The sequence below is a fragment of the Epinephelus moara genome, chromosome 8 (genome assembly GCF_006386435.1).
Source record: "Epinephelus moara isolate mb chromosome 8, YSFRI_EMoa_1.0, whole genome shotgun sequence".
Taxonomy (NCBI): domain Eukaryota; kingdom Metazoa; phylum Chordata; class Actinopteri; order Perciformes; family Serranidae; genus Epinephelus; species Epinephelus moara.
This window is the reverse complement of record NC_065513.1, coordinates 59,564-75,007: the sequence shown is the minus strand read 5'-3', so window position 1 is coordinate 75,007 and position 15,444 is coordinate 59,564. Positions and strand designations below refer to the sequence as shown.

At 40.0% G+C, this 15,444-nt stretch overlaps 1 protein-coding gene and 1 long non-coding RNA gene across 2 annotated transcripts; both read left to right on the top strand.

The window, feature by feature from the left end:
- The first annotated feature begins 597 nt into the window (after positions 1-597).
- On the top strand, positions 598-3,838 carry b3galt8 (beta-1,3-galactosyltransferase 8). The gene is given in 2 exon segments (XM_050051985.1): positions 598-852; positions 854-3,838. Coding segments are annotated over 2 exon segments (966 nt in total). The 5' UTR covers positions 598-793; the 3' UTR covers positions 1,761-3,838.
- Positions 3,839-14,235: 10,397 nt separating this feature from the next.
- Positions 14,236-15,089, top strand: LOC126394863 (uncharacterized). Its single transcript, XR_007570400.1, has 3 exons — positions 14,236-14,354; positions 14,476-14,905; positions 14,994-15,089. It is a non-coding gene; the product is annotated as an uncharacterized LOC126394863 (long non-coding RNA).
- Positions 15,090-15,444: the final 355 nt, after the last annotated feature.

Below are 15,444 nucleotides of genomic sequence, written 5' to 3'. Positions count from 1 at the left end.
GCTCAATTCCAATAATTTGTCCAGTCTGGCTTCTAATTCATCAAACCTGGCGTGTCCTGGCATTTCTGCTTGGCTTCGGGTCTGCATCAACTACTTGAATTCAATTTTTTTTAAACAATTTAAATGAATTGTTTGACACACGGTCAGGAGCTCTCAGCCCTTGTGTCCTCTCACTCCGCGCATGCTCCAAATGTCACGTTTTTTTGCATATTCTTACAAAGAATCGTCTAGCAAAACTATAGTAGCTCGGCCCAATGAGTTTTACTGAGAAATTCTAAATGAACAAGAAAACAGAGATAGCAGGATTCTCTACAATATTTGTCAGACCACATATTACTACTCACATCCATGTCATATTCTGCAGCATTCATGATGTTGACCCCCTTAAAAAATAAATAAACACACTGAAAAACACACTGAAAAGTGCATATGTATATATATAAACTTGTCCCATACACCGAGACTTATATTAACATTTAATGATTTGATGATCATAATATTATTATACTTGAAGTCCGGCCGTCTGTATTAATGTTAAAAATCCACCAATCATATTGAGGCTCTTGTCACAGAATAAACGAAGCAGACATACTGTATGTGTGTGTCCTGCGGCGTTTGCTTCAGTACAGTTGGACATCCCGCTCTCCGCCGTCTTTGGCAGATATCTATTTCCTGGTCGTTCCGTTGGGAGTGGCCGTTGCCCTCGTGACGCAAATGCTGTGTGACCTCCCGGATTTATGCGTCTTTCCGGACTTGTACAAGGAGTACAGAGCGAGCAGGAGACGTTAAAGCAATGAGGAGGACTTTTTCCTGGAGGTTAGTGAAGTTGCTCACCGTTTCAGCCGTGCTCGCCGTCTGCTTACATTTTAGTGAGTACCGTCACAGTAACACCGAGTAAACATCCGCCAAAGCTAAGTCCGCTTCCAGAGGAGGAGTACAGGCTCATAGCCCCTAAAACATACCAGTATAATCTCAATCAGCCTGCTGTATGCAAGGACACAACCCCCTTCCTGTTTTTTATGGACCCAGTTGCCCCTGTGGAGGCTGCAGCAAGGGAGGCCATCAGGAAAACATGGGGTGCTCCAGGTCAGGACACCCGCACTCTGTTCTATGTGGGGCTCCCAGAGGGGGGGCAGGTGTCAAGCATTCAGGCCAAGTTAGAGGGGGAGAGTAAGTAACATGCAGACATCATCCAGTTTAACTTTCGCGACAGTTACCAGAACCTGACAATCAAAACCATGATGATGATGAACTGGCTGGCGACCCACTGCCCAAACGCCTCCTACGCCATGAAGGTGGATACTGACATCTTTGTGAATGTGTTTTACCTCATCAGAAGACTGAGGAGCTCCCCGAGGCAGGGCTTCATCACAGGCTCAGTGATAGCTGATGGCCGACCGAGGAGGAACAGTAACAGCAAATGGTATGTGTCAGAGGAGCTGTACCCTGAGGACAGCTTCCCTCCGTATGTGTCGGGAGCTGGGTATGTCTTCTCTGCAGACCTTGCTGCCAGGATCTCCTGGGCATCCAGATTTATCAGGATGATACCCCTGGAGGACGTCTACGTGGGGCTGTGTCTGCGTGTGCTGGATGTCCAGCCGGTGTACTCCAGCAGCCTGCTGACCCTCAGGTTGTTTGAAATCAAACATTTGGGGTATGACAGGTGCACCTTTGCCAAATTGGTCATTGCCAATGGATTTAAGCCATCACAACTGCTGCACATGTGGCAGGACTTCTCCAAAGGACACACCAGCTGCTGACATTAACTTTTACCAAGTGCTTCACAGTCAACCCAAGCATGAGCAGCCTGCTGTACAGGACAGAAAAAGTTATTGACATTCTGAATTTAACAAACACATTTGTCAATGAATCAGTTATTCAACAAAAATTAAATGACAGCAGTTATGATAATAATCCTTAAAGTTGTTCTCAACATGCCCCCAATCCCCAAGGGATTCTGAGACATGAAATGTTTTTCATTTTGAAATGTGACAGAAGGAAAAGCACAGGAGTTAATACTAAACTGCATTCAGTTTGAGGGTCCTGGTTTTGTTCATGCTTGCTCACTGTCACACTTTCATGGCTTACTGGGACACATGAATAGAACAGAGCCTTTTCTACTATGACAAGTCCAAATATATGCTGTGATAAAAACCTACAAGAAAAAAAAAGCATATTTCTGATGTTCTGAAGTTTTCCCTAATCTATCTAATCTAATCTGTTTTATTGTAAAATCGTTGTTAGTTAAGCTCCAGACTTCTAAAATACAGTCAGAAAAGGTAACATTACTCTTTAATTGAACTGTGCACAAACCATAGACACATGCAGCCTGTTTTATGGCTTTGTTTTGAAGTCAGTCCTCATGCATATACTTCATGATTAATTTCCAAAAACTGACACATTAATTGATAATAAAACCGAGGGCTCCTGATTCTTTTTGTTGATTAATTACAGAATTGCAGAGAAATGTCTATCAAGAGCTGAGATCTTTAAATGTCTTGTTTTTTTCTGACCAGAATTATCAGTTTATGGTCCTGTCAAACAAACAAAATGGGAACTCAATAATGTTTGCTTATCAAAAGAAAATTGAAGATAAATTCTAATTAAATATCAGTGAATTAAACAAATGAGTCTCTTAACACACTACATGATTAAAGGAAACTATAAGATTCATAATTTTGTCTGTAAAATGTTCAAAAATAATGAAGAAGAGTCCAAGGCAACGTTTACTGTCCAAATCCCAAAGAGATTCAGTACATCACATGAGCAACATCAAAGACTCCCTGCAAGTTAATACTGATAACACTCATGAATTTGATAATCCGTGATTAAAATAGATGTTTTTTTTAAGTGTTGGACTAATGGATCTGTTGTTTCAGTTCTAACTAATAATGAAGGTAACTGTTGAAGAATGATTGTCATTTTCTATTTCATGTGCCCCAGAATGTTTATCCAAAGTGCTGGAAAAGTCACATGGTAAAAATGACTGTATATTAATCTACAGCAGGGGTAGATGTCATCATGGTTTCTCAGAATTCGCAGTTTACACCAAAGACTATTTAAAAATAGATCAATTTTACTGTAATTGTACCTATTCTCCAGTTAGTGCCTGATGGTTTTGGGATCCACATCTATGATAAAAGGCATTACCCAGAAAACACGTTGTGTAAGAAACACATTGCACTTCTGCTATATAATATGAATAGCTTCACAGAATGTGGACTTTATAACATAACTTGCTGCTAATTTGCCAGGTTACTGTGCCAATTTTTATTAAAGTACAAATCTTACAACAGTGTGCTTCTTTATTTATGTGCGGTAGTTGCACATGACAACCAGCTAGTGGCAGTATTTGTCAGATGACACAGGTTCCACTCAAAAGTGTAAGAGGACTTTGCTGATGACTCAGTGCCTAATGCAGATATACCGTGATCTTTGGACAGTGATCATTTTGCATTGATTTTGCTCTCAGAAAAGCATTTATTTGCTTTAATTTGATATTTTGTTTCCTATTCCCTTTTAGGTTAAAACTGTTTGATACTGCTGACTGTACACCAGAATGCCTCATAGATACCTTAATATGTAGTAAGAAATGCTGAATCAATAATAATAATAATAATAATAATGATAATAATAATAATGATAATAACAATAATAATAATAATAATAATAATAATAATGAGAAGATACACTGCATCCACTTGTCTGTCAGTGAGTCAATTTATTTTTTTATTTTTTAGTGTAATTCATTGCTGCTGCTTTTGTTGTGCTAGTACTTTTGCTACTGCCACCTTGGTATCACTGGAGACTTTCAGTTTGCCACGCTGAAATAAATACCTTTTCCATCCAAACAAAATACAAGTCTGTTATTTATTTATTTGTTTTATTAGTTTTTTTTAACCTATTTATACATTTTATAGATATGAGTGAAGCTTACATGTTGGGAAATATAATCGTAAGCCATTAGGCCTTATTGGTGCTACACTATACATTATTTTAAAACCTAACTGACTGAGTTGACTGACTGGATGCTGTGTAATGCTGGGCCTACTGGCTGATGCCCACAGTAGAGAAGAAGGCTGCTGCTGCTTTATGATTCACCACTGTGATGGTAAGCCTCACTGTTGTAAGCTACTGTTATTACCTGCATCTCTCTCTCTGTCTCTCTCTCTGTCTCTCTCNGTAAAGCCCTGTGAGGCAAATTGTGATTTGTGATATTGGGCTTTATAAATAAAATTGATTGATTGATTGATTGACTGCAAAACTGCACAGCTACACAACACTCTACATAAACCCAACCAAGTGTTTGTCTTCTGGACTAGCAGCAAACCAAACAGATCACTGTGTCAGTGAGTGGAGGCAGATTCCTTATGTTGTGCCAGTGTTTGCCCTTTATCAAAAATCTGTAATGTTAATTTTACTCAGCTTTTGAGCAAGAAGGCAGTGAACAAGTTGAGTCTGAAACTTTAACATTTATATTTTTCAAATCTTTGTAAAATATTGGATCTGTTTACCTCCTCAAAATCCTTTAGATGAAACAGTCTGAAAATAAAAATCTTTCTTACATTGAATTGCTTGCAACAATGTTAACTCATAAACTTGTGTTGTGGGGTCATAAGAAAAAAATACAAGCCCAAAAAGTGGAGGGAGCTCTGCTAAGCCTAACATTGACAACTCCATCATGCTTAATTCACAGCATGCTTGCATTTTGTGATTTACAAGGTAACGGAACATATAGCTCCAGCTCATCAGCCTTACCTTAACTCCTCTTCCCATTTCATCAAGCTGTCCTGTTTGTCTGTAATGTGTGTGCCTTCTGTTCCACTCTATTCATTTCCCACTCTGGCTGGGTGGGAGTGTGTACTTTTGGCCAGGGCTTTGCATTGTTCCCACTCTGTTCTGTATCTAGAAACTCCTCATCAGCACGAACAGCATCCAGAAAAGACTGTACACTTTAATTTACAGTCATTATAACGATTTGATTATAGTACAGACTCAGTGCCTTTTGTGAAGTGTGTCTGGGGGCTTGCGGGGGTCTTCAAAGGGTTCATAAATGGTTATGAATAAATGAATATATCATTAATGAATCAACCAAAAAAAAAAAAAAAAGCTCCTGCCCTTCTTCAGACATGTCTGAAACGTTACATCAAATAAATTCTTCAAGGAGCAGCTTCTGGTGTGCGGACAGTCTGGTTTTCCTAAGACACCCATGCATTTGCATTTTCAAGGCTTGTTTCACCCCATCCACAGTGAAGTAGGCTGCAGGAAACTGAATGCACTGCCTGCACACACAAGACATGAGTGGGGATATACGATGCAGAATACTTGACCAACAACAGAAACCTGAGCTGACATTTTAGCAACAACTGCACTGGGACTGAATCTGTAAGTAGAATATTTCTTGTTGTCTTTTTTGTTTGTAGAAAGTTTAAAAATGACTAGCATCAGTTCAAAGAATTGTCAAGCCTGCTTTGTGATAAAAAAAGAAAAGAAAAAGTTGGAAAATTTAATGTATGTGAGATTCTGTTCAATGACTTCACACAGAAGGTAAAAATATTAACAATCAGACTTAAAATCACTATGAATTCACAATGTATGACTGATTAGCAAAACTAGTTAGAAACATCAAAGGAATAACCCCAAGGTACAAAAAGCTTAGAATAGAATAACTTAACACTGACCACATTATGCACTGTACCAATTCATAATGGCATCATGCAGTGGTTCCCAGCCAAGGGATTGTGACTCCTTAAAGGGTCACAAAAGAATTGTGAAGGGTCGGCAGCTATTGAAATGCGTACGAAAGACAGAAAATATGTATGTTTTAAAGTAGACAATCCAGACCCCCAGAGGCCCAGAGGGTTGTTTTGGTGGCAGTTTGATAAATTATGAGTTTGTTTGGTAATGCATCTCCAGTACTCAATCAAGAGTGTGCACAAAAACTGTCTAGATATACTGTGAGTGATAACATTTAGGAAGCCTATTAAGCCCTGCCCAGGGCAGTATTAATGGCTTGCTGTTGCTCTGAAAACACATTGGAGATGCACAAAGCTTTGCCAAACTAAAGCTAGGGCAACTGTTTTTTTTTTTTTGTTTGTTTTTTAAACAAGCAACATGTCGTCTGTTCACTGATGCACAGGGTAGGACACCTTCAGCGGGGAAAACGGAAAGAATCAGATGTGTGCTCGCACAAATTGCATGTCCAATTAGGAAGAAGTGGAATGAGGTACAATGGGTACTATTACAGCCTAGAATTCTGCTGTCTGAGCTAAATTGGTTGTGGGAAGGAGTGTGTGTGGGGGCTCAATATGCGACCACAGCTCATTTTTGGCCTGGGGCCCCCTTACTGTTAGGAACTACTGCATGAGAGCTAAAAAAAAAAAGTGTTCTTTTACTGAGCTGTATGTATTTTACACAGAAAGATCTATTATGGATTTACATTATGTTTTTCTGAAGATATTACCTTGATTTGATAGTAGAAACCTTAGAAATATATAATATATTTTTTACAATAAATGCAACAGGTGACCGCTATTTCACAATCCAAACATTATTACTGTCCTCTGTCACTAGGAAATAAAATCGTTTGTGACTTCAGCAAAGATTGTCTGACGTCTAAAATTTAAGTCTATCAATCAGTCTTCCTGTTCATTTTTTTTAATGTTGCTTGCTTGACAGTCGAAAAAAAGAAAAAAAGAAAAGAAGCCAGCACTCATAAATGTCCTTTTGGTAAATTTAATAAACCAACTTGGGTGGCGTTACCAGAAACACAGACGTTTCGACAGAAAGTCTTCTTCAGTGTGTAACTCAGGTTACGGAAGTGGCGTTTAAGTACGCTTGAAGCAATCAGTGCAGGTGTGTGGAAAGACAATTTACACTTCCGCCATACAAAATAGTGCCAACTCACAGGCAAAGAAAAACACAACAACAAAACAACAATCTTAAACACGTGTGTCACAGCTAAATGGCAGTAGATACATCGAAAATCGATATACATATGCATAATAAATTCTGCTCGTATAAAAAGGCACTGTGATCAACAGTAAAACATATGTGCTTGAGGGGGCAACTAAAGTACCCAACTGTCAAATAACCATTAATTAAAATCAACAAATTGTCCCTCAATTAACAATCAGATCACAAGTGCACAGTAAGAGGGATGAAGTACAAAAAGTCACTGAGTAGCTGTCCCTCAATTAACAATCAGATCTCAAGTGCATGGTAAGAGGGATGAAGCACAAAAAGTCACTGAGTAGCTGTCCCTCAATTAACAATCAGAACACAAATGCACAGTAAGAAAAATAAAGTGCAAAAAAGTCACTGAGTAGCTGTCCCTCAATCAGCAATCAGATCACAAATACACAGTAAGAAAAATAAAGTGCAAAAAAGTCACTGAGTCGCTATCCCTCAATTAACAATCACAAATGCACAGTAAGCAAAATAAAGTGCAAAAAAGTCACTGAGTCGCTGTCCCTCAATTAACAATCAGATCACAGATGCACAGTAAGAAAAATAAAGTGCAAAGAAGTCACTGAGTCGCTGTCCCTCAATTAACAATCACAAATGCACAGTAAGAAAAATAAAGTGCAAAAAGGTCATTGAGTAACAGTCCCTCAATTAGCAAACAGATCACAAGTGCACAGTACAAAGGATAAAATACTGAGTAGCTGTCCCTCAATTAACAATTAGGCCATAAATGCATAGTAAAGTAAACAACCTGCATCAAAACACTCTTGAGTAGCTGTCCCTCGCTAAGAGACAGATGTGAAAATACATTAAAAATAAATATAGTGTACAAATACATTCGGTCACTGTCCCTTACTTAATCAGATGATGAGTGCACAGTAAAATACATAGAGTACTCCACACTTTATTAAATTTACCAAAAGGACATTTGTGAGTGCTGGCTTCTTTTCTTTTTTTCTGCTGCTTTTGGCCGTGCACCTGTTGAGTGGATTTATTTTGAGAGTGCTTGCTTCTTTCCTACGTGGGCTTGCTTGACAGTCCACATGTGTTGTTTATTTGGGAAGTCATATGTCTCTGCTTTTGCTCATCTGCTGTTGCATGAATGTGGTTCCTCCTCAGTTTCTGCAGTCTCTGGGTTTGTTCTACCTTTCACAAGATGCATATGAATAGCTTATTAAATCAATGCAATAAGTATTGACAGATTCAAATACTTTTTAACTCTTCTTTGCTTTGTTTAAATTACATTTCTGACAGTAAATGCATACATTTCATGGACTGTGCATTCACCAAGAGAAAGTGATTTTGATGACATATATGTATGTCATATAGAGACTAAGAAAGTGACAAAGTAAAGTTTTCTGACACTGAACTGAGAAACCACATTGTTGTCACCTGTCTTGACCTGAGATCTGTGTGATGCTCAGTGTCTTACATTCATCACAGCCATTAACGAATGAACTGGGCTTTCAGCAGTTGAATCTGCTGTACAGTCATTGTGTTAAGCTGTGCATTGTTCGGAAAAAGAAATGCCTTATGCCGTAATCTAGTTTACGGTTGAGCTCAAGTAAAAGAATATTTCCATCCATCCATCCATCCATTTTCATCTGCTTATCTGGGGCCCTGTCGCGCAGGCAGCAGGCCGAGCAAAGCACCCCAGATGTCCCTCTCCCCACCAATGCTTTCCAGCTCCTCCTGGGGGACCCCGAGGTGTTCCCAGGCCAGATGACATATGAAATCCCTCCAGTGTGTTCTGGGTCTGCCCTGTGGCCTCCTACCAGTGGTATGTGCCCGAAACACCTCCAGCGAGAGGCGCCCAGGAGGCATCCTGATCAGATGCCCAAACCACCTCAACTGACCCCTTTCAATGCGAAGGAGCAGCGGCTGTACATCGAGCTCCCTCTGGATGTCCAAGCTCCTTACCCAATCTCTAAGGCTGAGCCCAATCACCCCATGGAGGAAATTCATTTTGGTCGCTTGTATCCACAATCTCATTCTTTCGGTCACTACCCAAAGCTCATGACCATAGGTGAAGGTTGGGACGTAGATGGACCAGTAAATCAATCAATCAATCAATCAATCAATCAATCAATCAATTTCAGTCAATTTTATTTATAAAGCCCAATATCACAAATCACAGTTTGCCTCACAGGGCTTTACAGCATACAACATCCCTCTGTCCTTAGGACCCTCGCAGCAGATAAGGAAAAACTCCCCAAAAAAGCCCCTGTTTTACCCTATTCAGTCCAGGGTCACCATTGATTGAGAACTGCCATCTGTGCTCTGCTGCTACATTTGTGTCTACCAGTTCTTGTGTCCGCTATTCTCAAGTAAATGCTAATTTCTCGATATGCTGCAGTCATTACATGTTTTGAAAAAACACAGTTATGTAGCAGTGAATCATTGTACTCACATCAGAAGAGTGGTTGTGCCCGTGTCACCCTCCGACAGGGCAGGACCTTCTACTTGTTCATCCTGTATATTAAGAAGTCAAATTATTGTTTTGTTTCTCCAGGTGTGAGGTTGACACAGTGTATCAACATACATGTGTTTTGTATTTCAGCCATAAGGTAGATGCAACATTGTGTGGGAGCACTGACTTGAACCTCTGGCTCAGACAGTCTGAGGAGGAGGTGCCTCCCCCTCAGACTCCTCTTCCTCAGACTGGTGTGTGCAGTGCTTGCTTTTCCTGGCATGCTTCCTGCTTGTGCGGGCAGTGGCTGGAACAGGCTTTAAAAATAAAACACCATAGAATGAGGATAACATTTAAGAGATAACTGTGTAATGTGTTTTGTATTTCAGCCATGACGTCGATGCAACATTGTGTGGGAGCACTGACCTGAACCTGCGGCTCAGGATTCTTTGAAGTCTGAGGAGGAGGTGCCTCCCCCTCAGACTCCTCCACCTCAGACTCCTCCACATAGGTGTGCTTGCTGCTTATGTGGCCACCCTGCAGCGCAGTGGCTGGTACCAGCTTAAGAAAGAAAACATCATAGAATGAGGATAACACTTGAGGAATTATCATTTGGATATTCTGCAGTATTTAAGCATTTCTTCCCTTTTCACTCTCCTTCAGCAGAGCCTTTGTTCTTCTGCGGAGGTATGCGATCTCCACAACACATTTCTTAATCTCCTTCCGGAGTTTTTTCTTAAAGGCAGGTTTGATGCCCTTAACTTTTGCAACTGCTCCTCTGCCAAAACAAGAGTGAGTTTGCGCAGCACTTTTTGGACTTCTTTTTTGGGCATCTCTTTATGCCCCTCAATATGGTGCTTGAGCTCTTTGGCCACGACTCTGCATCCAGTTATGGGGCATTTGCCATGGCCTATTTTGAGCGGAAGACCGGCCACTTTATTAAGGAGTGCGCGCTCCTGGGGGTTGTGGAAGCGGTGGTACTCTCTCAAGTGTTTCAATACATATTGTAGCCGACGCCTGCAGTCAATGACTGGACACATAAGCACATTTTTGGGCTTCATTGTGCTGAAAGAAAAAGAAACATATTACCTATTTAGTTTAGTCTTTCAATGAATGTAACTTGATTACCAGCTCTGAATTCTGCAGACAAATTAAGCTAAGAAGCCATTCCCTCTCACCAAATTCAGAAAAAAGTTGTCCAAAAGCAAAGCAGTTTCCCAATTTGGACACAATCGCAGAAAAAAATAGAAAAGCAATCAGAGAGCGCGGATTACTGTTAATTTATTATGCTGATCTGTTCTGTACGACATCTATTGCACGTCTGTCCGTCCTGGAAGAGGGATCCCTCCTCAGTTGCTCTTCCTGAGGTTTCTACCGTTTTTTTCCCCCGTTAAAGGGGTTTTTTTGGGGAGTTTTTCCTTATCCGCTGCGAGGGTCATAAGGACAGAGGGATGTCGTATGCTGTAAAGCCCTGTGAGGCAAATTGTGATTTGTGATATTGGGCTTTATAAATAAAATTAGAAAATTAGATTAGAAATTAGACCTCCGCCAAGCAGCTCGGATATCCCGCCATTTTATTATTTTATCCACTTCGCTTCAACTGATCACCACCAAAATTTTATCATCTCTTACTTGTCCCATTATCATTTCATCAAAATCCGTTCAGAACGAGTTATTTTGCAGACAAACAAACAGACAAACAGACCAACGCCGGCGAAAACATAACCTCCTTGGTGGAGGTAAAGATGAAAAGTAGCCCAAAACGGGTGCAAAGTTACCCAAAACAGTTGCAAAGTTACCCAAAACGGATACGGCTACCCAAAACGGATGTGCTGTTAACCGTACAGTAACAATAATTATTCAAATAAGATGATGAAAAAACTACTTTGCACAACCAGAGCAACTGTTCTAACTACCACATTCAACAAATATGCAACACCAAAAAATAAGCAGGATTAGCAGAGTACACAACTTACCAGCTCTGTGTCTCTCAGACTAATGAAGTGAAGTAGTTCCCTCCAAGCCAATTAAGTTACAACATCCTCTCAAAACGCTTTTGTGGTGCTGAGAACGCAAAATGTGACATTATGCTGTTTTCGGACCAACTACTGAGGGAAACTATAGGAAACTGGCTTGCTACTTGAGAATTCTCCAAACCACATGTTTCTGGCTTGGAAACTTGTTTCTAAGTGCTTCTGATCGAAAGCAACAGCGTAACTTTCAAAATCCTCTCAAAACACTTTTCTGGTGCTGAAATCGCAAAATGTGACATTATGCTGTTTTCTGACCAACTACTGAGGGAAACTATAGGAAACTGGCTTGCTACTAGAGAATACTCCAAACGACATGTTTCTGGCTTGGAAACTTGTTTTTAAGTATAGCAATGTGGAGTAGAGAAATGTCACTGCCTTGTTGATGATGAAATGTGACGCAAAGATGAGCTTGTCTGAGTGTACTGTCTACTCTATTCTGTGGTGCAGGCTCTCCACTATTCTCCTATTTTACACATTTCCTGCAACAAGTTAATAACAGTCACACGTTTTCTGTATAAAGAGGATTGTCCTGCTGTTTAGATGGTGAATTGAATTAATTTCAATGAATTCAGCTCAGTTTAGTAGATCTATATTGTCCTCAAATAGCTCCTGTCCTTTATTTTGCTAACATCCATGCAGTGAACATGTTGAATATGATTACATAGACTCTGAAGCAATTTTTTACATTGTGCAGTGTCAGAGTCATCTTATTTTTGTTACAGTTCTGCATTTATAATATGAGAAATCCTATAAGTCTTGCTATAAGATAAGTAACCATTTTCTTTTTTCTTCTGTCTAACAGCTCTTGTTGTTATCCCTATATCCTCCACCTGTACCTTCTTATTAAAACAAACCAACGGCTCTTTTAAGAGCCACTCCTANTGTCTGTCTGAAATGGCTGATCAGCAAGACAAAGGCAAAGCAGAGGATGCTATTTTCCTTGCAGACATGCTTCAGGCTCAAGAAAAAGTGAGTATCTTCAGTAATCTTGCAGTATTGGTGATGATACTAAAGTGTGTGAATTGGAGAGTGAAATTTGTACGAAACTTCTCAAGAGTTGAATGTATTTAAGTGTTATCATACAATGTTCACTTTCTGTCATGCAAGGCAAAGAAAGCCAAGGACAAAGCAGCATCCACTATACCTGCTAAGGGCACTAAATTTCAAGTCCGATGGGTGGAGAGAGATGCAGAAGGATGTCCATTAGTGAAAAGAACTAGGAGTGGAGAGACAAGGACACGTGCTTCAGCTACAGGTGGTTCATGTCTTGCAAAATTACTTGTTATTACCCCCCTCAAATGGGTAATATCGAGTAACTGTCTCCCTGGTATTCAAAATTCAGCTAACATAGCCCTATGTCATTTAACTGTGTTTGAAACATAGACCACCAAACTGGGTGGGGCCTCCAGTGCATTTCCTTTATGTTTGTCCTTTATATATATTTATATATATTTCCTTTATATATTGTCTTTTAAATTGCGCCATTAGAAAGGTCACAGGTTGGATCTGTTCCATATGTTGTCAACTTCATCTGTTTTACAATGTATATTTGGTATAGGTCTGGAAACAAGATAAATGAAGTCAAAATGAAGCAGGTAGTGAGTTTGAAGCAGAGATTTAGTTCCTGGATGTGTGGTCCCATTCCTCTCTTAAGGAGATGGAACCATAAGATCCAAATCACTGTGGTGGTCCATTAAACCTTCAGTAGACACCTTTCATTTTTTCTATGTTTTGTCTTACTGGGAAACACATATTAAAAAACTGTTCGTGAGTCATGGACCTAATTATCAGTCAGACCTGGAAATTACCCATGCCTTCATTTTCAGTGACTAATGTGAAGCTTGGTTGACCTGATACACAACTCTAAAGGTTAGGTATGCCCTAATCGGAAGACGCTAGCTTTGTATTTTCTACAATAGAGCATCACTTTTACTCCAAAAAAAGAGAATTAAAACCATGATGATGCAACATTTCTGTACCATACAAACGTGTTTTCTTTCCTCTGGAGAACAAGATTTGCTTGTCAGGTCATCTCTGCAGTACTACAGTACTTCATTATAATGATGTTTTCTCATACTTTTTTCCAAATATTGACACCTCTGCGATTTAGATATTGCACTTGGCCGTATGTGCTGTCGATATTTCAAGTAAATGTGCAGCCCAATTACAGTGTTAAGTTACCATACAAACATTGAATTTTATGCCTGTAACAGATGTATTTTTTATCTCTTTCTTGTCTATGTATCTTTTCAGTTTCTGTGGCTCCCAGTGAGGAGTCTGAGGAGGTTCCTACAATGAGCCAAGACAACAGCTCTCAACACTTATTTGGTAAGATTACACCTTACTGTAATTAATTAAGTTAGCACAAAGCATGACATGGCCCTGCGATAGTCTGGTGACCTGTCCAGGGTGTACCCTGCCTCTCGCCCAGTGTCAGCTGGGATAGGCTCCAGCCCCCCCGCAACCCTCAAGAGGATGAAGCAGTTAGAAGAAGAAGATGGAAAGCATGACATTAATGTTCATTTTATTTTATCTGTCTTTCAGACACTGAGATGCAGATGTTGAAGGACATTCTGACCTGCAGATGTTGAAGGACATTCTGACCTCATCAGAACAGCCATTGGAACAGCCTTCAACATCTTCATCGTGGAGCTTGCACCAAACTGCAGCCCAGGATGAGTGGAAAACAAGGGCCCATCACACTGACTGTTTGCTGTTCTGCAACGAAATTCCTGACAAGAATTGCAGCCATTGCACATCCCCTGCCATCATTCGCTGCAGAGACTGCATGCCAGATGAGTGGCTGTGTATGGAGTGTGACATAGAAATACACATCAAGCTCACACTTCATAACAGGGACTCATGCATAGAGGGGATTTACAAGCCCATCAAGCCAACAGTGTGCTGTGCCAAAAAGGATGACATGTATTCACTTGTCAGTCAAGGTAATTTGTTAATCTTTTTTGGTAAAGTTGTTTTTTTGAGTCATGTTATTTTTCTTAAATTCTAATCTTAATTGGATGCATTTTTAAGGCTTCTCCTTAATTATTAATCTTCTCATTTCAGAACGTCTATTGCCAACAGTGAGACCCTCCCAGATATGCAAATGTGACCCTGTAAACATCACAGAGTCAGCTGGCAGAGCGGTCATTTTGGTTTGCATTAATGGTATGACCTGTAGCTTTATATTTTAATTTTAATTTTTTGCCCCGGTGTGTGTCTCAAAATAACCAGCAATTTAATGTACTACTTCTTGTTTTTAGGCCAGTATGATTTGCACATGCCAAATCTGCTGTGAAGATTCTGTCTGGCACAGTGGACGCCTGACCGGGGAGACCTTATAAAGAGTGGATATTGGGCGGCAACTGTGCATGCTGACACTTTGTTTTCAATGGATGTCTTCAGCACATTCGAAGAGATGAAAACTGTTGCCCCAAGTTTGTCAAGACAAGCATTTTTGCGGATGTTGGACAGCAGGACTGTTCACTTTGGAAGGGTAAGTTCAGTCTGGATGAAAGTTGCCTGAAGTAGAGATATGATAATATTAGTGTAGCTATTTCATTTTACTTTTTACTAATCAACAGGATGGGAAAATACATGGAGATGTCTTCCAACGAAGCTTCGTTGAATATACATTCTGCCAGTACCAATGTGACAGAATGGCCAACGTGGAACAGTTCACCCAGTTCGCCCAGCATGTACACCAAACATGCTTGCCCTCTGTGCAGATGGCAACAGAAAACAATACCGATTTCGGCAGTCAAAAGGGTTAGTTGATTTACTTTGTAGTACACTTTGTAAAATAAACTGAAAAAATAATGTCTGAGGTTGATGAACATCATCTTTTTTCTTATCCCATTAAGGTCAGAGGAGCCATATTTTGATGGCACCTTTATCTCCAGAGACGCAGATGTCCACCATTTTGTTGAGGATGTCAGAGGCAAAATTAAAAGTGTTAGTAATGGTTGCAACTTTGCTTTAAATACGTTATGTGGCCAAAAATGACAATTGAGACAATTGAAAAGTATGATTTTT